This window comes from Pipistrellus hanaki (genome assembly GCF_964339955.1).
Source record: "Pipistrellus hanaki genome assembly, chromosome: 14".
NCBI lineage: Eukaryota > Metazoa > Chordata > Mammalia > Chiroptera > Vespertilionidae > Pipistrellus > Pipistrellus hanaki.
In genome coordinates, this window is record NC_140516.1 from 1,170,675 (window position 1) to 1,196,282 (window position 25,608).

The following is a 25,608-nucleotide window of genomic DNA, read 5'->3' on the forward strand; positions in this document are numbered from 1 at the left end:
GGCCTGCCCTGGCCCGAGCCCACAGGACCAGGGAACCCATGGCATCCCTCACTGCCTGAGGCCTGAGAGGAACAGAGGCGGCAGAGTGCCGGCTGCATGGGACCTGGGGCCCCCCCACCTGCCTCCCTGCAGCCCTGCAAGCTGCCCTCTGTCCTCAGGAAGGCCAGGCCCTTCTCTGGCACTTCAGAGTGATCACAAGGAAGTTGCCTTTTTATTCATATGGAACAAAATTTACAAAGCCGTTCACACCGTTTTTGTGGTTTTTTTACTGACTTCGAAAATTGGGAATATTCAAAATACACTTTTACCCCACTCCATTCTGTCATTATTTACAGGTATGTACAAGAAAAACGAGTGTGTGTGTGCGTGTGTGTGTGTGTGTGTGTGTGTGTGGTTTCCTCGTAGTAAAAAGCTCTGCTGGTCGGGTGGGTGGGCGGCCGGAGGGCAGAGGCTGGTCAGATGGAGGTGCCGTGGGCGGTGTCCAGGGCCTCGGGGAGGACGCCCCCGGGCACGGGCTGGAAGGCCATGGGGATGGGGGTCTTCACCGGGCTCTGGCGGAACAGCCCCCCGTTGGGCGACCTGTGCTTGCAGGGCACGGAGGGCATGGTGGCCGAGCCGCCCAGCGGCAGGGGCAGGCCGCTGGGCCCTGCAGAGAGTGTCCGGCCAGGGCCATGGCCGCTCTGCTCAGGCAGAAAGGTGCTGACTGAGAGCTGAGGGTTCGGGTACTCCCGCGTGGGTTCCAGGGCCTGGCTGGGCGCCAGCCCCCCCATTTCCAGGGCCGAGAGCTCAATGGACGCCGGGGAGATCTGCTTGTGAGCGACGTCCTCATCCAGGAGGCTGTTCATGCGTCGATGCACCTGCTCCAGGTTCACCTCCTTGTCCTGGGGGAAGCACAGGGAGGTCAGCCAGCCCTGCAGCGGCCAGCAGCCAGGCCGCCAAGGACACCGAGGCTAGGGCTGAACAACCTGCAGAGCAGTCACAGCATCCCCGCCCACAGATAACTCCTCCCACAGATAACTCCTCCCACAGATAACTCCTCCCACAGGCGACTCCTCCCACAGATAACTCCTCCCACAGATAAATCTTCCCACAGGCAACTCCTCCCACAGGTAAATCCTCCCACAGGTGACTCCTCCCACAGGCGACTCCTTCCACAGATAGCTCCTCCCACAGATAACTCCTCCCACAGGTGACTCCCCCCACAGACAGAGGACATCTCCGCCCAGAAAAGCACAGAACCAGAGGCACTTTGACCCCTTCCGTTCTGGAGCCTGGCAGCTGTGAGGCTGTCAGTGAAGCTGGAGAAGCATCAGAGGAGCTGGAGCGGGAGGGGCAGGCCCAGGGAGGGTCCCAGGAGCAGGAGGGTGTGCGGGCAGGGTCAGCCTGGCCACCCTGAGGCCCGGCGGCTCCGAGGCCCAGCGGCCTGGCCTGGAGGACAGCGGGCCAGACCAGGTGGGCTGCGGCCTGGGGCGGCTCCATCTGCAGCGGGAGCAGCAGGCAGCAACCAGACCCGGGTCCCGCCCAGTGACGGATGCTCATCCCTCACATCATGGCCTCTCCCGTTCGTGCAGGTCTCACCTTTATGTCATAAATATCTTATTCCCAGAGCAATGACTTCCCCATAGCTCCGGCCTTGGCTCTGGGCTGCATCTGCCGAGCGCGCATGCTCACCGCATTGGGTGACCACATATCCTCTGACTCCTTCGAAGGTGGGACACATGATGTGAGGGGCTGCGCTCACAGGACTCTTCCTCAGGGAGGCGTCTGGCCTCACAGCCTTCCACAGGGCGGGCGAGGACCGCCCGGAGACAGCGCTGCTCTTGGTGATTCTGGCCAAGGCCCCCAAAGCCCCGGATGACCCGCTCTCCCGCCGGCTGCACATGCCTCCCCAGGACACAGGCTGCGGGGACCCAGCTGGTCTGGACTAAACGCCCTCTTACTCACGGAAGGTTGTGAAAACATGCTTTTTTAAAACGCTGCTTTTGAACCGCGTTCCTGGTTCCTATTCCTCTCTGATGCGGTCCACACCCCTGGCCGCTCAGTCCTCCTTCAGAGCAAGTCCCCTCCTCATCTCCCGCACTCCCCTGCAGCAGCCCCGGGGCTGCCTGAGTGCTCACCCTCCTGCAGGGACTTCCAGTCTCCCCCGGCTCCAGGATGTGTACAAACCTCTCAACCCTACAACCCGACCCAAGAGCTCTCCCTCCCCGCAGCCCTGCACCCCTCCCCCAGGACCCTGGGCATTTGAGGGGACCCGCTGCTCCCTCCCAGGACGGAGACTGCCTGGCTAGCTCCTGTCTCTGCCTGTGGGAGGAAAGCCCGAGCAGGCTGGCTCCCACAGGGCACTCCTTAAGGGAGGGCGGGGGGACTTCCCCGGAGACCAGAAGCCCGGGAGCACCGGAGGAAGGCGGTGTTGTTCTTACACGCAGCACCGGAGGGGCTGGGCAGGATGTGCCACCTGCTCCCCTGAGAACAGGACCCATGCCTCATCCTCACCTCTGTGCGCGCCAGGCCCTGCGGGAGCCAGAGCGGGAGACGGGCTGACTGCCAGAACGGAGCTGATCATGTGGCTCCACCACTGCTTCCTGGCCTGTCTCTCTCCCCACTTCTGCCTGTGTCTGACCAGCCTCTCTCCCTTCTCTCTCTCTCTCTCTCTCTCTCTCTCTCTCTCTCTCTCTCTTTCTCTCTCTCTCTCTTCTCTTTCTCTTCTCCCACACACATACACACACTCACACACAGTCATAGTCACTCATGCATAAACATTCACACACCCTCATTCTCACACTCATATACAGTCACACACACACACAGACATATACAGTCACACACACTAAAAAAGTCACTCACACACACTCATATACAGTCACACACACTAACATACACTCACATACTCACCCTCATACAATCACTGGATCACACACACTGATATACAGTCACACATACTCTCTCACACACACACACTCACATACACTCACAGTTACTCATGCATAAACACACACCCTCACTCTCACACTCATATACAGTCACACATACACACACACACACACACTCATATACAGTCACACACACACACACACACACTCATATACGGTCACACACACTAACATACACTCACATACTCACCCTCATACAGTCACTCGCTCACACATACTCATACAGTCACACATACTTTCTCACACTCACACACTCACACACACATATGCAGTCACACACACCCTCACACTCATATACAGCCACTCTCTCTCTCACACACACACTTATATAGTCACGTACACTCACTCATACTCACATACAGTCATTCTCAAACGCTCACACTCACTCACACACTTATATACAATCACACACACTCACACATATTCACACACTCACACTAACACTCACACACACTCTCACACTCACACTCATATAGTCACACTCATACACACCCTCACACTCATATACAGTCTCACACACACACACTCATATACTCACACTCTCACACACATACTCATATACAGTCACTCACACTAACGTACACTCACACACTTACCCTCATACAGTCACTCGCTCACACACACTCATATACAGCACACATACTCTCTCCCACTCACACACTCACACACACTCATATGCAGTCACACACACCCTCACACTCATATACAGCCACACACACACACATATATAGTAACACACACTCTCATACTCACATACATTCACTCTCACACTCACACACACTTATATACAGCCACTCGCACACAAATATTCACATACTCACACAAACTCTCACACTCATTAACAGTCATCCTCATACACACACACCCTCACACTCATATACAGTCACTCTCACACATACATACCCTGACACTCATACACAGTCACACACACACACACTCACACTCTCACCCTCACATGCTCACTCACCCTCACAGTCCGACCTTGTGCTGGCTGCCCAGGCTGAGCCTGTCTGTCACCACCAGGAAGGTGTGAAGGGGTGTGAGCTGTGCAGACAGGACCTGCGGTCCAGAGGAGCGATGACTCCACTGGTCTGGCTCACAGGGACATTCTGGAGGCGGAGTCCGCGCTGGTCCCAGGCGGTACCTCCAGTCTGTGCAGCCCCCCTCCGGGGGACAGCCTCCCTCTCCCTGACCCGAGGGGGTGTGCACGAGGAATGGGCTCTGGGCCCGGGTTTAAAGAACCAGCCATGGAGAGCCTATAAGAGAGGAGCGCTCCAACACCCTGGCCCTGAGCTCTGCGCCCAGACTGGGAGGAGCACCTGCCAAGCTTGGGGCCACCTGGCAGGCCGCCCAGACGGGGTCAGTGTGGCTGCCGCCTCTCCGGCGCAGGGCTCGGCCGGGCTGCATTTGGCTGGTGCTCCTGCTTCACTGCGTCTCGCTGGAAGTTCAGACCTGCATGTCCCACCTGAACTGAGCGAGTGGCTGCCTGTGGGGAGCCGCCGGCCTGCGTGGAGGTCCACTGGCCGAGCACCCTGACCAAACTGCCACCCCTCACCACCCTCCCTCCCTCAGAGACATTGTCTCCAGGGGACCTTAAGGAAAGCTTCAAGTTAAAAAAAAAAAAAAAAAAAAAAAAAAAAGAGCTTGGGAGGAAGGAGGAGGAGGGGAGGGGCAGGGCCAGCCCTCCTCTGGGTTGGTGAGGAGCTAGGAGAACCAGGAGGGCCCTGCAGTGGGGTGGGCGTGGGCAGCGGGGCGGCCCTCCTGCGCCCCTCAGGCTGTGCCGGCTCTCCCAGCTCCTCCACGGCCATGGCTGCTGCCTGGCACTCTGACTGAATGAAAACACCCCCACATGGTCTTTGGCTTTAACATCAGAACGAAACCAAGACACCATCCTCCTCCCCCATGAACGCTGTCCCCACAGGAGCCGGCCGCACCTCCAGGACGGACCCTGCCTGCCCGCCACCCGGGACTCCCAGCCTTGGGTCGGTAAGGGGAGCAGGGCCCGCACGGACCTCTTTGGGGGTCTCCTGGCGGCACCGGTTGCTGGTCCACCACAGCTCCAGGGCGGCCACCAGGCAGGCGAGCAGGAGGCCGATGGCCAGGACGCAGAAGACACCGGCGAAGCTGTGCAGCCTGAGGGCCCTGCCGTCGGCCTGGGCACTGGCGTGGCTGACAAGGTCGCAGCGGCCTGTGCGCGGCCACCACTTCTGCTTCAGCACGTCCAGGTCCCCCGTGTCCTGCAGCTCCAGGATTCTGCAAGAAGAACGCACGCACGTGAGCCAGGGTCCTGGCCTCCTGCCCTCGGCGGCCCCACCTCACACGGGGCATCAGCCGCCCACCCGGCCTCTCCCGCCATCTGCTCCCCACGGGCACGTGTGCTTCCCAAACACAGGTCCCTTGTCCCTCTCTCCTCAAAGGCCCAGCTCTCCACTCCCACACACCCCGTCCCTCCGCCCCGGAAGAGCCCCGTTGAGAGCACACGGCCTCAGGTGGGTCCCAGGCAGTGGGGAGGGCACTGGCTGTGCAGAAGGGGTGAGCCACACTCAGCTGCAGGCTGAGGAGTCAATCACTGTACCCACGTCACACCCAGGAGGACTAGCTAAGTCATCCACTCACTCATCGCCCAGTACGATGCTCTCCATGCTGAGCTCCTGCCACACACACACGCACACACGCTCACACACACACGCACACACACTCACACACACATGCACACACACTCACACACACGCACACACTCACACACTCGCACACACACTCACACACACTCACACACACACGCACACATGCTCTCACACACTCACACACACACTCACACACACACTCATACACACATGCACACACACTCACACACACACGCACACACTCGCACACACACACGCACTCTCACATACTTACACACACATACACGCACTCACAAACACACTCTCATACACACACACTCAGATACATACACGCTCACACACACACTCACACACACATACACTCACACACACTCACACACACACACACACATACACACACATATACACACACCACACCCACACACACTCACACACACATATACACACACCACACCCACAAACACTCACACACATATATCCACTCACACACACACACTCATATACACACTCACTCTCTTTCTCTCACACACACACACACACACACAGAGTCACACACACCCACACTCACACACTCACACACACACACTCACATAGTCACACAAACACACACTCACACACACACACACACACTCACACAGTCACACACACACACACACTCACACTCACACACACACTCTCATACACACACTCACACACACACACTCACACGCACACACTCACACACACACTCACACTCACACACTCACACACACTCACATACACACACACCCACACTCACACACTCACACACACACACCCTCACATAGTCACACACACACACTCACACACTCACACACACACACTCTTATACACACACTCACACACACACACACACACACACACACACACACACTCACACACATTGGAGCAGCCAAAACGGAGACAGAAGCTGTTCCCAATGCAGTGGGTGCAGGCAGAGGCTGTGAGTGGCACTTCGGGCTGGTGGCCTGAAAGGGAGCGTTAGGGAAACCAGCAAGGAGGTGACAGGGACCTGGACGCCTGAAGCAAGATGGGTCATAAAGCCTGTGCTAGAAGGTTCTGCCAGCTGGTGTGGCTCAGCTTGGTAAGCATTGTCCCGTGCACCCAGAGGTCATGGTTAGATTCCAGGTCGGGCACATGCCAGGTCTGGGCTCCATCCCCAATAGGAGGCATCCAAGAGGCAGACGATCAATGTTTCTCTCATTGATGTTTCTCTCTCAATACCTCTCCCTTCCTCTCTCTCTAAAATCAATAAAAATGGAGAGAAACCAAGATGGCGGCATAGGTAAATGCCTAACTGCAGCCTCACACAACAATTTCAAAAAATACAACTAAGATACAAAATGGACATTATCCAGAACTACAGGAAAGTTGACTGACTGGAAATTCTACAACGAGAAGGAAAGAGAAAATCAGAAGGAAAATCAGAGGAGCTCTAAAAGCCTAAGGTACGGAGACATGGTGCGCGTGTGGGGAGAGGACAGAGTCGGAGAGAAGGGGGCGGCTGAGGGGCGAGAAGGAGATAAAAGCTCTGGACTGTGCTGAACCCCAGTTCTGACTGCACTGAACCCCTGTTCTGGGGAGACCTTGGGGACCAGGCTCATACAAAGGGAATCTGGGCTGTAAGGTGGAAACTCAGGGGAGCAGCAAAAGGCAGAGTCCTGGAGGCATGCACGTTGTGTGCAGAGGATGGACTGTTGACTGTGCTTCTAGATTGCTTAGCGGGAAGTAGACAAAAGCTCCAGACTGCTCTGAACCCCACTTCCAACCCCACTTCCAACTGCACTGAACCCAAGTTCTGGGCTCATTGGGGGAGAGATTAGACTGTCTGGTAGCAGGCAAAACTAGAGGGCACCTTTCTCTCAGAGGTGCTTGCAGCAAGTACCAAAGGACACTGAGGAACACTGATATTTAGGAACCTCATAGGGCGGGGCTGACAGGAAGCCAAGGCTGTAGGCTCCACCCTGAAACTCCGCCCCATCCAAGCTGAGCACAGAGGCTTTTGCAATTTTCCAAGTCTAATCACATATGGCTGTCTCCCAGCATAGACACAGCTGATCCTCACAGCCAATTGGCCTGGGGCTCAGTTAGTCCCAGTGATACCAACAACAATCAAGACTTAACTACAACAAGACTGTGCACACAGTCCACAAAGAAGTGCACCAAGAGTGTCCACATCAGGCAACTGTGAGGCTGACCCATTGAACCATATAGAACACCCAGGCCCACAAAGCAACCCTGCCAACTCAGGGAAATAGCGAAAATGCTGAGACAAGGAAACAGATCACAAACAAAAGAAATGGAGGACAACAAGCGAATGGATATAGAGTTCAAAACCACGGTTATAAGGTTTTTTTAAAAGAATTTCCTAGAAAATGCCAATAAAATAAATGAGACCTATGAGGATATGAAAAGGGATCAACTAGAAATAAAGAATACATTGTCTGAAATAAAAAATATTTACACAGTCCTAAAAACAGAATGGAAGATCACAAGAATTAAGTCAAAGATTTGGAACACAAAGAGCCAGAGGACACTCCTCTGGAGAAGCAAGAATACAAGAGAATCCAGAAAGTTGAAGATAGTGTAAGAAAACTCTGGGACAACTTCAAGTGAACCAACATCAGAATTATTGGGGTCCCAGAAGAAGAGAGAGAGCAAGATATCGAAAACATACTGAAAGAAATAGTGACAGAAAACTTCCCCCACCTGGTGAAAGAAATAGACTTACAAGTCCAGGAAGTGCACAGAACCCCAAACAAAAGGAATCCAAAAAGGACCACACCAAGACACGTCATAATTAAAATTCCAAGAGCAAAAGACAAAGAGAGAATATTAAAAGCAGCAAGAGAAAAGTGTAAAGGAGCACCCATATGATTGTCAGCTCATTTATCAAAGAAACCATGCAGGCCAGATGGGAATGGCAAGAAATATTCAAGGTGATGAATAACAAGAACCTACAGCCAAAAATACTCTACTCAGCAAAGCTATTACTCAGAATCAAAGGCCAGTTAAAGAGTTTTACAAATTAATTAATTAATTAATTAATTAAAAAAAAAAAAAAAAAAAAAAAAAGCTAAAGGAGTTCATCACCACCAAACCAGAATTATATGAATTGCAGAAGGGGGTTCTTTAGGAAGAGGAAGAAAATAAAGATAAAAAATTATGAACAACAAATACGCAACTATCAACAAGTGAATCTAAAAACCAAGGGAATTAAAAAATCTGATAAACAATATTAACTGGTGCATATAATAGAATCAGAAGTACGGAAAGGGAGTCGACTGACGATTCTCGGGGAAAAGGGGAGTGGGGATGTGGGAAGAGACTGAACTGTGCACCTATGGATGAGGACAATGGGGGTGGGGAAAGGGCAGAGGGTGGGGTGGGAACTTGGTGGAGGAGAGCAATGGAGGGAAAAAATGAGGAACATTTGTAATAATATGAAGAATAAAGATTTATTAAAAATTAAAATAAATAAATAAAATCAATAAAAATATTTTTAAAACAAAGAAATGTCCTGAGTGCTTCATAAATTGTGTTTAATTCTCATGTCAGCCCTCTGAGATGTTACTTCCTCTGAGCCACAGAGAGGTGAACCACCTGCCAAGTCCCGTTGCGGCTGGCAGCGTCCGCATTCCCGGGGGCAGAAGGGAAGAAGGGAGGACCTCGGCCTGGGCGGTATGCGGCCCGGCACTCACAGGCTGCCTTGCTGAGAGGCAGCGGGCGCTGACCAGTCTGCAGGCCAGTCCTCGGGGGACCGTCTAGTGGTTCTCAGCACGCTGGTTTCAGGGCTGGAGCCCTGGGCTCCGGCTAGAGAACCTGCCACAGTTGCAGCTGGAGAGCGGCCAAGCTCCTCTCCAGAGCTGAGGCCCTGGGTTCCTGGGCCCCAGGCTGCTGCATGCAAGTTGCCTGGGCTCTTGGGGGTCTGACTCAGGGGGGCGCTGGCCGGGCCCCACTCTCCTGCTCACGCTGAATAGCTGGTCGGCTGCCTCCTTTTGCTGATGTGTCTCCTTTTAGCTACTGTATTTTTTATGCCCCAAATCATTCCAGGATGAATGTGAGGCCATTTATAGGAAAACATAAAATAAAACAGAAAACAACAAATCAAAAAGAAAATGGAAACGTGTCAGCAACTGAGGAGTGATAAAGCAGTCACAGGCACCACCTGGCTCCTGGCAGGCGCGGGATAAACGCCCCACAGTGACCCCCACTGTTCCGGGACCCAGTGGGCCCCTCTGCCGGCTGCCCTCCTGTTTTCCAGACACAGACGTGCAGGCGCCATCCTCCCCGGGAATGGAGCCCCTGTACGCAAGCCCACTGAGGGCTGCGCTGGTCCTAAATGCCCACTCAGCCTGCCGCCCGCTCCTCTCCCTGCCGCCCGCTCCACCCACCAGGCCCTAAGTAAGCACGTGCTCTCAGCTGCCACCAGGCAGCTATGGCTGTGGCCTTGTCCTCTGCAGAGCAAGAGGTGCAAACAGAGGAGCTGTGAGCCTGGGCTGGAGGGAGAGCAGACTGAGACCTGCTGTTTCCATGACCCCTTTCTCCTGTAAAGGGCACGAGGGCTGTGGGGACCTGCCCCTCGCTCTCCAGGCGCCCAGCAGGGGTAGCCACGGTCTGCACACATCCGGGCCCCACGGAGCCAGCAGCACAGCCAGCGCAGCGGAGGCTGAGCACTGCGCTGCGCCCATCGCCCCAGGAGGGTGCCTCTGGCCCAGAGGCTGCGTGAACAGAGACAGGAGAAGCTGCAGGCGCAGCACAGCCACGGACTCACTCCTCCTCACAGAGCGCGAGGCTCTGAGGCGAGCAAGTAAGAGTCATTTCTCGCCAGAGCACAGGGACACTGGACCAGCCAGGTTTGCTGATGGTGCCCCGGGGTCGGAGCAGCCCTCAGGGCCTCGATGGGAGACACTGCTGAGCCCTGAGGTCAGCGAGTGCGGCTGGAGGCCCTGGCCCGGCCCAGGGCAGGCCTGCTTCCCAGACCCCATCCCGGCAGGGGTCCTGCTCCCCTACAGGACGCCGCCTTCCTTCTGAACCCAGCTTATGGTGGGTGAGCCCCCTACCCACACCCACCTCCTCCAGGTGGCATACCTCAGGTCTCCCTCTGACCTCCTGCGAGACCCAGTTGCCCTGACTCCCAGGATGAGATGAAGTGGGAGCCATGGATCTGGCTCTCCCCTCCAGTGAAGGGAGGGTAAGCCCAGCAGGCTTTCGGAGGCCTCTGGCGGGGTGGCTGCAGGGCCCTGGGCTCCTCCCCCGGGTCTCTGCCCCCCCCCGCCCCCAGCTCTGTCTGGCACCTAAGCTCCCTGGTGGCTGACCGCCTGCTGCGGAGAGGGGCGCAGGCTGGTGGTATGTGGGATGCCCTGAGCCTCCCGCCTCAGGGACACAGTGGAGCCTGCCTCCATGCCTGTGACCTGAGAGATTGAGGTCCCACCTCTCCTCCTCTCCTGTCTGCATGCATGCTCAATTAAAACCTAGAGAACCCAAGCCTCATCTCACTTCAGTGATTCCACCCCTTTTCCAGTTTTGCAAACGAGTCTGCGGGGCGAGTCAGAGCTGGTGGGTGAGAAGGGCTCATCTGTCTGTCGAGAAAACCCCGCCGAGCTCAGGAGTGGGAGAAGGAAGGGGAGAGCCAGATGTTTGGCTCTCCCCTTCCTTCTCCTGCGCCCCCTGCCCCCCCCCCCAGGGCCTCAGGGTGCTGACCTGATGACCTCTGACCACGCTTGCCCTCCTCATGGGGGAGCCTCGGGCTGCAATGAGGGCACCGTTCAGGTCACAGGGGCTGAGGCCACGCCTCGCCACCAGGCGGGCCTTCGCTCACAGTCAGCCACAGTCTGGGTTTGGGCACAGCCAGCCCCCAGACGCCTCCCTGGGCCCCAATCCTCCCCTTCGCCCGCCACCTCACAGACCGGTGAGGGCGGCTCTGGCTGAGGCATCCTGGCACAGAGCTCCGGGAGCGGCTGGCGTCTGGGAAGGCCCCGAGCTTCTCCCTTCCACCTCAGGCGGCCAGCCGGGCCGAGGACAGGCACGTCCTGGCGGGACAGGGTGGGAGACTGTGGTGCTCCGGGAGGCTGGCCAGGTGTCCAGACAGAGCCTCCGGACCACAGACGCAGGAGCCAGACGGCAGGGTCACGGGTGGACGCCTGCCAGCCAACCAGCCGGGAAGGCACAGGCCAGCGCGGGCGGGACCCGCTGCCTCCACACTGCCCTCCACCCTCCTGCCCCTTCGCTGGTGTGAGGATCAGGGAGCTGGCCTGGGCGACAGGAGCGGCTGTGTCAGCCCGGTACACACACCCCATGGGCCCTGCTCCTCCGACAGTCCTCCGCTGCGTCCACCGTGACTCCCGCTTTGTGTTCATCTTCAGAAGGAAGTGCTGGGCCCTGGCTGGACCCATTACTTATTCAATTTAAACGACTGGGTGCCTCCTCCTCCTCCTCAGGCTGCGAGGCCTCTCCTCTGGGAAGTCCCCTGCTCTCCACCTGCCAGGGTGTCCTCCGTGGCTCTCCCTCCCGGCTGCCGGCCTCGCCCTCCCTTCCTCCCTCCCTCCCTCCCGGCTGCCAGAGAGGCCTGCACCTCCTCTCCGGGAGCCTGGGCCGCCCAGGACCCCTGGGCGGGGGCGGGGCAAGCACTGCCAGGTGGGCACCAGGAAGGGGTGACAGGACAAGTGCAGGAGACTGTCCTCTCCAGAGCGCCCCGCCGGCCCTGGGTGCCCACCTCTGGGAGAAGAGGTCCCGGTAGGGGCTGCCATGCTGCAGCGCGATGCCGTAGCCCTTGCTGCTGACGCTGCTGCTGACCACGGTCACCGCGCAGTCGTCGTCGGTCAGCGCCGCGTACTCCAGCACCGCCACGTCCCACAGGAAGGCGTAGCTCCCCGTCTTCGCCTGCAAGAGAAGAGCCGTCAGCCCGGCCGGCCTGCGTCCTCCGCCAGCGCCAGCCGGATGGCAGGGCCGGGGGCCCCGAGGCAGCCCTGCAGCCCCCGGCACGCGCTCCCTGGCTGTGGCCGGCCGCACTGGCCCACGGCTGGGGTTGGACAGGGGGTGGTGCCGCCGCTGCAGGCTCCCCACGCCCCTCAGAGCCCAGCTTGCCCCGGCCCGGGGAACTGAGTTTCCCCCAGAGACCTAGGGGAGCATAGAAGCTTCCGTCTGCTATTTCTCCCCGGAACCTGGCTGAGCCTGTGGTGGACAGGCAGATGCCCCAGCTCAGCGCCAGGCGGTGACTCACCGTCTAAGCCAGGCCCTCGCCATGCCAGGAGGATCCGTGAAGGACAGGGTCCTGTGTGAGGGTGCTGCCTGGGTGTCTGCCACCTGCCTGTCACTGCCCACACATGAGAACCTCGTACTAGCACACACACACACACACACACACACACACACGCGCACATGCACACACACGCACGCACACACACGGACACACGCACACGCACGCACCGCCATCCGCTGCCTCAGCAGGTGCTGGAGCCAGAGCACTGTCTGTGCAGGGCCAGCACACGGGGACAGGGGTGGGGGTTGTAGGGAGTGGGGGGTTATGGGGTGTGGGGGAGTGTGAGCCGAGTGGCACTTTGGACAGAGATGCTACGTGGACACTGTGCTTGGCCGACTTAAATGGAGCATGATATTCTTAAAAAATGTGTGCGCACATGCACACACACACACACACACACACACACACACATATACACACACACACACATATATTTATTTATTTATTTATTTATTTTTTCACAGAGAGGAAGAGAGAGGATAGAGAGTCAGAAACATGATGAGAGAGAATAATCGATCAGCTGCCTCCTGCACCCACTCCCCCCTGGGGATGTGCCCACAACCAAGATACATGCCCTTGACTGGAATCGAACCTGAGACCTTCAGTCCGCAGGCCGAAGCTCTATCCACTGAGCCACACCGGTTTCGGTGAACATGACATCCTTCACGCAGCGGAGTGTGGTTCTGTCTCTATGAGAGCAGGTGCCTCTGCCTCTCCCTCCCGCCTCCCGCGGCTCCCAAGGAGCAGGGAGGCCGGCCGGTGGAGAGGCCCATGCACCGGCGAGGCCTCGGGGAAGGAGAGGAGCGGCTCTGGCTTAGAGAAAGCCAAGGGCGTCGGCCCTCATCCGGAGGGCCTCGCAAGACTCCCCCGCTCCCCCCAGACCACGCCCTCCCTGAAGTCCCTCCACCGCCCAGCGGGACAACTGGAAAGGGACCGAGACCACGAGGGGTCCTCCAGCCACAGGGGACCCCCTCAGTCACTGGGAGGCTGGGCACCTTAAACCAAGCTCTGAGTGAGCGGGCAGAGACCAGGTTCGCTGTGCCCGCTGCTAGTGAAGGAGCCTGAGAGCCTCCCGCACCGCTGGTCCCTGCTCAACGCCCTCAGCACAGACCCCAGGCCACGGCCTGCTCGCTCCGTGGCCTCTCCCTGCCCACCTTCACCCCAACAAGCAGAGCCGGACCTTCTCTGGCACCCGTCACACAGCTGGCTCCTCTGGTCACATGGCCACACGCAGCCTGAGCCTGCTGCAGACACGCCTGTCCCTTCCCGGTGCGGTCACCAGGCCCCTGCGGCCCGCTGGTGGGGGTGGGCGGGAGCGGGGATTCGGCCATGGTGATGGGGGCCGGGGAACGCCAATCTTAGAGGCTGTTCCGGTTGCTGTGAGGTTTGAAGGAGACACCTGCTCAGGGGCATGAGCGCCTGGGCCCAGACCCCAGCTGTGTGGACAGACCAGCCCCGCCTGCTGGCAGTGGGAGTGCCGGAGGGGCTGGGCACCGGCCTCAGCCTCATTGGGGTGCAGGGTGCACCCCACCGGGTCCTGGCGAGAATCACAGGCTCGGTACACTGGGTGCGCTGAGAGCCTGCGGCAGAGGGCAGGTGCCGGCCAGTGGCCCGCACTCCAGCGCTTACTTCACCCCACTGTAGCGTGCTGACACTGACCTTCAGGATCACTGGCAGTTCTGTGTGTGAAGGATGGAAACCAAGCCAGTGGTCTTTGGCAGGGGCCGCCTGAGGACCGCCGGGTCCCTCACTCTCTGAGCCTCAGGCCGCGTTCCCTGCAGCTCAGCAAGCGTTTCCCCTGCGGTGGCGGCTGTGCTGAGGGTGAGCGTGGCCAGCCTCTTCCCGGAGCACCGTGTGGGGAATGCAGACTCTGGTAGACCAACCACCACCACGGCCCGCTCCCTAGGACCTGCAGCTCGGGGCTGATCGCCGCCTCCTGGAGGAGGTGCTCAGTGTGGAATCATTATTAACCAGTGAACCAGATAATAATGCAGATTTTGTCATCAAAGAAAATACGATAATATCAAGAGAAACATCAGAAGTGCTTTATCAAAGTCATGTCCATCGCTAGCTACACATTTCCCCCATCTTTCAGGTGGATACCGTCCCAGTAGAACTTTTCTTGTTTTGAGGCAAACCATTCAGAGACCCCACTTTCCACTTCTTTGTACATTTTGAAGTGCTGCTCAGACAGTGTGTGCCATCGATCAGAACAAGTGATAATCTGAAGGAGCAAGGTCTGGTGAATACGGGGGGGTGAGGGGGTAATACTTCTGAGGCAAGATATTCTAACGTGTGAAGAGTGTGATGGTGCGTTATCATGAAGCAAAATTACTTTGCCATGTCCTTCGGAACATTCCGGTCATTTTACAATCAAAACATGGTTCAAAATGATTATTTGTTGTCAATAGTGATCAGTATTAATGATTTCACCTGGTTTTAGAATGCACCACACCTTCCTGATCCCACCAAACACAGAGTTACTTTCTGTGATTTGGCCTTGCAGTCGATGTTGATGGTTGACCTGAATCAACCCATGATTCTGTGCGTTTGGGATTCTCAAATCCACTTTTCATCGCCAGTCACAATTTAATGAAAAAGACTTTCTTTCATGCAGTTGAAGCAACATTTTACTGATGACTTTTCGGTTTTTCATTTGTCTTTCGTTCAGTTGATGTGGCACCAATTTTCCTTCCTTTAAAATCTTTCCCATTGCTTGTAAATGATTGGAAATTATTTGCTGAGCAATGTTTAATCTTTCTGCAAGTTGTTTTTGAATTTAACACGAATCTTCATACAATAATGTTTGTAATTGTTGGTCTTCAAACTTTTTCGGTTTACCTGGACGTTCTTTGTCTTTCACATCAAAATCATCACTTGTAAGCATTTACACCATGTTCATAAGTGTCTTGAGATGGAGCGTGTTCACCATAAGCTTCCCAAAGTAATCAGCAGCACTTTTCTTCAAAATAAATAATTAAAACTTCTCACAAATGCCCTTCTTTTTCTTGGCACAAAATTTGACCATTTCAAATATTGTAAAAATATCTATGATGTTAACACCTTCAGAAAATTTGTCATATGAGTTTTGAAGCTTTATGTCAAGACAACAAAATAGCTTACATATCAAATCACATATATATCAACATATGTGTAACTCTGTCTATTGAAAAAAACCCGTGTGATTAACCGGTACACCGAGGGCCCAAGGCAGGTCCCTGCACAGCCAGCTCCACTCAGGACCGCCTCCTCCCCTGCTCCCTCAGGGCAGCCTGACAGCTGGTGGTGAAGCATCTGTTCTCCTCCTGAGCAGCCTGGCATTGCACCCGCCAGCGACCCCGGGCCCCAGACACCCGCCCGCAAGCAGAGGGCACACTGCTGCCCAGGGACTTGTTTCACATTGTCCGAAGGCCAGATAAACAGCCTTCTGGTCGGAGTTACTCCGCAGGAGACAGTAAGGATGCTCCAAAAGACAGTGCATTGGTGGCCGGACACAGAAAGGTACAGAGAACAGATACAGAATGCAAGGAGTCATCCTGGGAAAGGAAGCAGCCTCAGCAGGACTGACACTCCTGTGGCCCACGTCCCAGGAGCGAGCCGAGGGGCTAGCCCCGCAGTGCTCCCTGCATGCGCGCAGTAGGAGGTGGGAAGCAGTGCTCCCTGTGCACGCACAGTAGGAGGTGGGAAGCAGTGCTCCCTGTGCACGCACAGTAGGAGGTGGGAAGCAGTGCTCCCTGTGCACGCACAGTAGGAGGTGGGAAGCAGTGCTCCCTGTGCACGCACAGTAGGAGGAGGGAGGCAGTGCTCCCTGCATGCACGCAGTAGGAGGCATGAGGCAGTGCTCCCTGTGCAAGGCACGATACCTGGCACACAGCTGGTGCAGAATGAGGTGTGAAGAACTGAAGGGATGAATGCTAACTTCTGGGAAGCCTGTGCCTTGAATCAAAGCGAGCTGGTCAGGGAGGCCTGCTCCCCCAGACCGCCTCCATGGACCACATCCACAGGCACCTGGGCCTCTGCCTGAGTCACCTCTAATATTCCACAACAAATCAAATACTGATGAACAATCAAACTAAGCACCACCTGTTCAAACCTATGTCTGCAAACGGGAGGCAGGAGGCTCAGCAGGAGGCTCAGGGGAGGCAGAGGCTCAGGGGAGGAGGAGGCTCAGGGGAGGCAGAGGCTGAGGGGAGGCAGGAGGCTGAGGGGAGGCAGAGGCTCAGGGGAGGAGGAGGCTGAGGGGAGGCAGGAGGCTTAGCAGGAGGCTCAGGGGAGGCAGGGGGCTGAGGGGAGGCAGAGGCTGAGGGGAGGCAGAGGCAGAGGGGAGGCAGAGGCTCAGGGGAGGCAGAGGCTCAGGGGAGGCAGAGGCTGAGGGGAGGCAGAGGCAGTGGGGAGGCAGAGGCTCAGGGGAGGCAGAGGCTCAGGGGAGGAGGAGGCTGAGGGGAGGCAGGAGGCTTAGCAGGAGGCTCAGGGGAGGCAGGGGGCTGAGGGGAGGCAGAGGCTCAGGGGAGGCAGAGGCTGAGGGGAGGCAGAGGCTGAGGGGAGGCAGAGGCTCAGGGGAGGCAGAGGCTCAGGGGAGGCAGAGGCTCAGGGGAGGCAGGAGGCTCAGGGAGGCAGGTCCACACACAGACACTCACGGCTCCCACCCTGCTGCTCATGCCCCGGCCCAATGGGGCCCAGGAGGTTCATCTCTTCCCTGTCCTCAGGTCACGCCGCTGTGGCCCGAGGAGCGCCCTATGAGCCGCGGTGCTAGTCCACCCTCACAGCACCTGCAGTCCTGTTTGTCCTGCAACTTTGTCCAGGCGTTAGTTTGCCGAGACCACACCTCTGAACAACGAGTGCAAGAACCTTGCAGCCTCCAGCTCCCCCCACACGGGGCCGCACCCGCTGGCCTCCCTCAGCCGCTTCTGCTTTGAGGCCCTCTGGGTGAGACGGTGCAGGCGACCAGGAAAGGACAGCGGTGGTGGAGCCTCGGTCAGCGCGGCTCCTCCCTGTGCCCTTCAGCCCCCTGGCTGGGCCCCGCCGGGGTCTGTGCTAGACGCAGAGAGGCAGGGGTGTTGAGGTGACCATGGCTGACCCTCAGAGGGCCCCTTACTCTGTGCAGACCACCCCTGCGACTTCTGTCCACATACTCAACCCGAGCCCTGCGTGCTGTGTCCTCCGCAGCCTTTGCTGGACGCCGCCCTGAGGGCGCCCAGCACGGCCCGGCTCCGGGATGGGCACCAGGTGCTCGGAACAGGAGGAGATACAGCGGCGGGCATCTTTCCTCAGGGCTCAGGCTCAGCAGCAAGCTCTGGGCTCTCCTCTCAGGATGCGCAGCTCTGGGGAGTCGGGAATCAGAAGGACTGGCCCTGGAGGGCAGGGCTCAACCACAGCTCCAGGCAGCCCAGGTGCTGGACCCTCAGGATGCAGGGCGTGGCCACTGCCCATGTGACCAGCACTGTCCATGTGACCAGCACTGCCCATGTGACCAGCACTGCCCAGGCCCCTCAGCACTGCCCATGTGACCAGCTCTGCCCATGTGACAAGCTCTGCCCATGTGACCAGCTGGGGTCTGAGACCAGGGCTACTGCTGGGGATTATTGAAGTAGTAGAGACAGCAAATTCCACATCTACCCTCACCATCCCCTCACTGTTCTGCTTTCTTTACCTGATCCTGGGCGACATGCTTTTACTGTTCTCTCCCTTTTTCCGGATTTGAGCTAATCCACCTCTCATCTCACTCTCTGCCTCTCTATCTGTCTCTGCCCATCTCTGTGTATATGTGTGATGTAGCTCTCTCTCTCTCTTACCCACACACACAGATACACAGTCACACACACACACACACACACACACACACATGCTTTAAAAGGTGGAGTCAAAGGCAGTCCTGATCCCCATCCCCATGGCAGGAGAGGCTGACCGCCCATCCCACGGAGACAGCTCCTGCAAACAGGGCCCCCGGGGAGGGTGGCGGTGAGTCGGGCGGGATACCAGGAACAGTAATAAACATGGTATCAGGAGTCAGATAATCTGTGTGCAAATTGTTTAACCTTTCTGAATTTTGCGTTCCTTGTTTTCAAAAGGAAAATTTCATAAAATACCCTCAAGGGTGAAGATAAAGTGCACACAATGTCATATATAATAACTTTTTATAAATGTTACTTTTCTTCCCTCTCTCTCCCTCTTGTCCTCAAACAACATTATACTGACAAAATGTAAATAAAATAAGCTTAAAATTGCTAGGAATCTGGCTGATGCAATAAATCAAAACTGTTTTCAAAAGCAACCCCTCCTTGAATTTAATTTAATCAAATGACAAACCAGTTCAAATGTAAAAACGTAAATCACAAAACCAAAGGCACAAGCACTCGGTGGAGAAATAGAGTGAAATCAGCCCGATTTGTAGCCGGCGCTAAGGGGAGGCGATGCCGCCTGGGTGCAGATCAACCAGAGGGCAGAGGAAATTGAGAAATAAAACCCCCGACAGAGAGCATCCCCCGCCCCGCTCCTGAGCAGTTTGAAATCATCAGGATAGCATGACGGCACTGATACTGGTTGATTCCAAAGCTCACCCGAGCAAATTATAATAATCGCAAAAACTAACTGAAGAATTCGTAACGAGATTTACTTAGTAATGCTCAAACCCAGAGGAAAGTAACCGAATAAGAGGAACTGTGGGGTTTTCCTTGATTCTTGGGCTGCATTAACCCAAACCAATGAGAGTCGAACGGAATTAAGAAGCGGCTCTACAAAGGGCAGTGTGGCCAGCTGTGGGGATGCTGCTACAGCAGAGACTAGGCCAGTCCGAAGGCACAGAGCAAGGAAGCAGTGGGGGGGGGGGGGGGAGGGAGGTGTAGGGAGGGGGAGTATGAGAGGGGCTGAGGCTCCGCCTTGATCCTGCATCTCCAGTTTTGCAGTCACCAGGCAATGCCACCCTGGCTGGAGTGAGAAAGACAAAGCTCCAAACCTGGGTCCAGTGCTAACGAGAGCCCGGGTTCAGCCAGTCTTTGCCCTCCTACTCCTCTGCCTGCCTCTGTAATAGAGGAAGCGCCACTGAGCTGCTGACAGGGACAGACCACGGGCTCCATTGCGCCTCTGTGGCCTCTGGCGAGCGGCCTGATGACTAAACTGATCTCCCGATTGTCCAAACATCGACCAAGGCCAGACAGAAGGAAGGTCCGGCATAAAGTCAGAAAAACATCTTTTATTTTTGAAGTAATGTACTGTCCCAGGTCAGCCTTTGTTTTCACTTTGGCCTTATACCAATTCTAACTCAGCTCTAAGAGAAGAGTGAAGCACACCTTTAGCCACTGAGCTCAGCACCAGCGAATGAGTGCTGGGAATGAATGAATGGGTACCATGCAGACTTCATACAGTAAACCATTCTACTGTCCACGTTTGGGGAAGGGGGTGTCTGTGCATAGTCAGACTGTTAAATGAGATATCTGACCATGATCTCACACTAGTTCCTCAGCCATGCCAGGGTCCCCGGGCCAAGGAAAAACGAGTTGAAAGGAAAGGGATTTCCTCCACACTCATCCACAGAACAATAAAGCAAAATATGTAAGGAGAAAGAAAAGGAAAAAAATCACAATGAAGGATATGAAAAAAATAGAAAAATACCCATTATAAAAAAAAAAAAAAAGTTCATACAGAAGACAAATCCACAGGATCTGATAAAAAAAAAAAAAAAATCCACTGAAGCCTGGGTTTTCTTTTCATCCCAAAGATCAGAATAAAGTTAACTTACAGCCCTGCTTATGGTGATACTCAGTGATACTGTGTTAAGTGCTTTAAATATTTATGTCCTTTTTTTGACACCATAATTCTACTTTAAAAAATTTGACCTAAAGAAATAAATTTAGTAACTGCAAATCCATTGCCAGTCATGATAATGTTCATTATAATTCCTATATTTGTGAAAAATTAGAAATCACCCAAATGACAATGGAGAAGGAAATGTTTAAATAAGTTATTTTACATGTATTTGATGAAATATTAATTAGCCATCTATAACAAACCTACAATAAGCATCATACTCAATGGGCAAAAACTAAAACCACTTCCCTAAGAACAGGAACAAGACAGGGATGTCTGCTTTCACCTCTCTTATTCAACACAATAATAGAAGTCTTTGCCCCAGCAATTAGACAACAAGAAGAAATAAAGGCATCCATATTGGAAAAGAGGAAGTAAAATTCTCATTATTCGCAGATGACATGATATTGTGCATAGAAAACCCTAAAGACTCCACCAAAAAACTACTAGATTTCATAAATGAATTTGGCAATGTAGCAGGATACAAAATCAACACCCTAAAATCTATGGCTTTTTATACATTAATAATGAATTCTCAGAGAGAGAAACTAAACAAATAATTCCATTTACCACTGCAACAAAATAATTAAGATACTTAGGGAAAAAACTTAAACAGTGAGATAAAAGACTTGTATTCAGAAAAATATAGGATGTTGAAAAAAGATACAGGAAGATATAAACAAGTGGAAGAATACACCTTGTTCATGATTGGCAGAAGTGACATCATTAAAATGTCCATACTACCCAAGGCAATCTACAGATTCAATGCATCCCCTATTAAAAACCCAACAGCATATTTCACAGATCTAGAACTAACTCTCCAAAATTTTATGTGGAACCAAAAAAGATCCCAAATAGCTGCAGCAATCTTGAGAAATAAAAAGAGGGATCACCATACCAGATATCAAGCTATACTACAAAACCACTGTTCTCAAAACTGCCTGGTACTGGCACATGAACAGACATATAGACCAATGGAACTGAACAGAGAACCCAGGAATCATCCCAAGCCATTACACTCAATTAATATTTATCAAAGGAGGCAAGAGCATACAATGGAGTCAAAATAGTCTCTTCAATAAACAGTACTGGGGAAATTAGATGCAATAAAATGATACTAGGCCACCTACTTACACCATACACAAAAATAAACTCAAAATGGATAAAGGACTTAAATTTAAGTCACAAAACCATAAAATTATAGAAAAAAACATAGGCAGCAAAATCTCAGACATTTTGTTAGCAGCATGTTTACAGATACAGCTCCTAGGGCAAAGGAAACTAAAGAGAAAATAAATCAATGGGACTACATCAAAACAAAAAGATTCTGCACAGCAGAAGAAAATGGAGCCCTGTTTAGAAGAACACATTTGGCAATGAAACATCTGACAAAGATTTAATATCCAAAATATATGAGGAACTCAGACATCTTAACAAAAGGAAGACAGCCTTGACCAGTTTGGCTCAGTGGATAGAACGTCGGCCTGCGGACTCAAAGGTCCCAGGTTTGATTCCGGTCAAGGGCATGTACCTTGGTTTCAGGCACATACCCAGCAGGGGGTGTGCAAGATGCAGCTGATTGATACTTCTCTCTCATCAATGTTTCTAACTCTCTATCCCTCTCCCTTCCTCTCTATAACAAAAAAATCAATAAAATATTTTTTAAAAAAACAAAAGGAAGATAAACAATCCAATAAAAAATGTGCAAAGGACTAGTAAATAGATACCTCTCCAAAGGGGACATACAGATGCCCAAGAGACATATGAGAACATGCTCAAAGTCACTGATCATCAGAGAGATGCAAATTAAAATGACAATTCACACCTGTCAGAATGGCTATCATCAACAAATCATCAAATGACAAGTGCTGGAGAGGATGTGGAGAAAAGGGAACCCTTTTTCACTGCTGGTGGGAATGCAGACTGGTGCAGCCACTGTGGAGAACAATATGTATTTTCCTCAAAAATTTAAATATGGAACTGCCATTTGACTCAGTGATCCCACTTCTAGGAATATATCCTCCTAAGAAACCCGAAACACCAATCAGAAAGAATGTATACACCCCTATGTTCATAGCAGCACAACTTACAATAGCTAACATCTGGAAACAACCTAAGTGCCCACCAGCAGATGAGGGGATAAAAAGCTGTGGCACATCTACACCGTGGAATACTATATGCTATATGTTATAAAAAAGAAGGATTCTTACCCTTTGAGATGGCATGGAGGGCCCTGGGGAGTATCATGCAAAGCAAAATAAGACAGAGAAAGACAAATATCACATGGTCTCCCCTCATATGTGGAGTCTAATGAGCAAAAAAAGGATTAACAAAATAGATTCAGAGACATAGAAAAATGAAATCTCAGAAGGAAGTTGGGGGAGGGTGGGTGGGAAGAGATCAACCAAAGAACTTATAGGCATATATGCATGGCCCATGGACACAGACAATAGGGCAGTGAGGGTCTGGGGTGGGGTGGGAGGCAAGCTATAAGGGGTCATGGGGGTGAGGGGAAAGGGGATGTACATGTAGTACTTTCAATATAGATTTAACTTCAAAAATATGTGTGGGGTTTTATCAATATTAAAATATTCTACTCCTCAACATATACCATTAAGAAAATGAGTGGGCAAGTTACTGACTGGGAATTATATTTGCTGTACTTACATTTCACCAAAGACCTGTATCCATAAAATATGTTTAAAACTCATCTAAACCACACAGTGAATATTCAGTGTCCAGTAAAGCCTGACGAAGGACTTGAGCACACAGTACTTGGAAGATGCTACTCAGATGGCCAGTGAGCACATGAGAGTATGGCCGTCCTCAGCCACCAGAGGATCGTGGCTCAGGGCAGTGCCTTCACATCAATACCGCACTGTCCGCCAGAGCCCACAGCCCAACGGCTGCTGGCATCCAGCGCTGAACGCAACAGTATGCAGGACAACGTGACCAGTGGGAGGGACACGGAATGACCGCATTGGAGGTGGGGGCAGTTTCCCACAGAGACAAACACACCACCACCGTGACCCGGCACTCTATGCTCTCATATTTAGCAAAGAGAAGTGGCAGTAAATCCCCACCAAATATGCATGAAATCATTACACTGTCATTTCTAATCACCATAAATGGGCAACAGCTTAAACGTACGCCAACTAGAGAGTAAGTTAAAAATTGAGGTTTGTTGAGACAAAGGAAGAGATTACCATTCAAAGGGGGGGAAGAAGTAAGTACTGGTAGCCAGGGCTTCACAGACGACCTCAGAGCGTTTGGCGGGAGAAAGAAACTAAGCCCAAATGTGCATGTTCTGTTTCCCCACTGAATTCCCAAAGCGGGCCCATCCGATCCGTGGTGCTGGGGAGCAGAGTGGGTGCTGCCGGGAGCAGGGGGCGGTCTGGGAGGTGACATGAGAAGGTCTTCCAGGTGCTGCTGTGTTCCACGTGTCACTCTGGATGCTGAGTGCACTTTGTACACAACGGTCTAAACCCATGAAGTTAACAGCATGTGCATTTCATTGTACATCAGCATATCTCATGACAGGACGAAGTCTATTTGTCTCCACACCCATTAGCTGCTTCTCCTAACACAGAGGAGGTGCGGAGGCAGTTTGGGCATCTCTGACTGCCAGCCAGCGCTGCTGTCCACACGGCCCTCTCTCGACATAGGATACGTACGCCCCGCCCTGGCGGCTCTCCCTCTCACAGAGCTCCGGGCTGTCCATCAGGGAGCTCAGGGAGCCTGGAGACACACCACCCGTGAGCTCTGCGTTCTCTTGGGCAAGTTACTGAATGTTAGACCAACCCGAGGGGAGGCCGGGCCTGGACCAGCAGAAGCCGGTCCGCTGGAGAGGGAGGGAGTTGGAAAGCTGAAGAACCACAGCCCATGGACAATGACGGAGTCTGACTTCGCGTTACCAAGTTGTTGTATAAATTTGAATCATTCGCCCTAGCTGATGTTTTTAATAGTTTGGAAATCAAAGATAAAACCACAGACTGGGAAGCTTTGCTGCGACCATGGTTGGGGGGGGGGGGGGGGGCACGCTAAGGCTTCAGCCTGAGTTGATGGGAAAGAGGAGGGACCGCGAAGGCAGAGGGGTAGGCCTGGCGGGCTGGGGGAAGAGACGAGGACCTGGCCTTGGAGGGAGGCCACAGTGAGACTCAGGGTCAGGGGGCAGGAGCCAGCCGCCATCTCTCTGAGGCTCCGCCACTTCTGCATAATGGCCTCAACGCTGAGCAGGAAGAAGCAATAGTGAGTAGATTGTGGGCACAGTGCCTGGCACGCAGACTGCTGGAAGGTTCTGGGGGTTAGGCCCGGCCAGGAAGAAGCTGAGTGTCAGCACCTGGCGAGCGAGGCGGTGTGGCTGTGTGTGCCCCTGTGTGGACGGGGGCGGCTGTGTGTGCGGTGCGTGTGCCCCCGGTGCAGATGAGGGACCCAGGCCAGTGCCCCTGGACACCCAGGGCTCTGATTTCTCCGGAAAGGCCAGGAAATAAAGTTAGGCTGTGGAGCCCTCATGATCTCTGTGACAACTGCTCCATCTGCTAAAGTAGGAAAGCAGCCATAGACTGCATGTGAATAAATGAGTTTGGCTGTTTCAATAAAACTTTATTGATGAAAACAGGTGGTGGGCCAGACTTAGCCTGTGGACAGTAATTTGCCAGCCCTTGGTCTAGTCTTGCCTTAGGTGTGACCGGCGCAGGTGGCTGGGGGCAGGAAGCCCCTCCCTTCTCTGAGGACCAGAGGGTCTCTTCCCTGAGAGAAGTGCCCAGAGAAAAGCCTGAGTGGGACCTGACGCCATCCCGTCCCCTCCACCCCACAAGCTGGGAGGGTAACCAGCTCACTGATGACACCCACTACCTCCCCAACGTGTGTGCAGGGCTCAGTCCGACAGCAAACAGGTGACTCGCTCAGGGACAATCAGAATTTACTGAGACTTACCGGGGGACAGGGAGGTGTGTTGGAAAACCTGTGTAAC

At 53.8% G+C, this 25,608-nt stretch overlaps 1 protein-coding gene across 2 annotated transcripts in view; it reads right to left on the reverse strand.

The window, feature by feature from the left end:
* Positions 1–247: 247 nt before the first annotated feature.
* GRID1 (glutamate ionotropic receptor delta type subunit 1) overlaps positions 248–25,608 on the reverse strand; it is a 478,346-nt gene continuing 452,985 nt past the window's right edge. For both annotated transcript variants that reach the window (XM_084904155.1, XM_084904154.1), the window contains 3 exons: positions 12,288–12,454; positions 4,943–5,183; positions 248–881 (listed from right to left, as the gene is read on the reverse strand). In XM_084904155.1, coding sequence (XP_084760281.1) covers positions 456–881; positions 4,943–5,183; positions 12,288–12,454 — 834 coding nt within the window. In that variant the 3' untranslated portion in view covers positions 248–455. The remainder of the gene's footprint in view (positions 882–4,942; positions 5,184–12,287; positions 12,455–25,608) is intronic.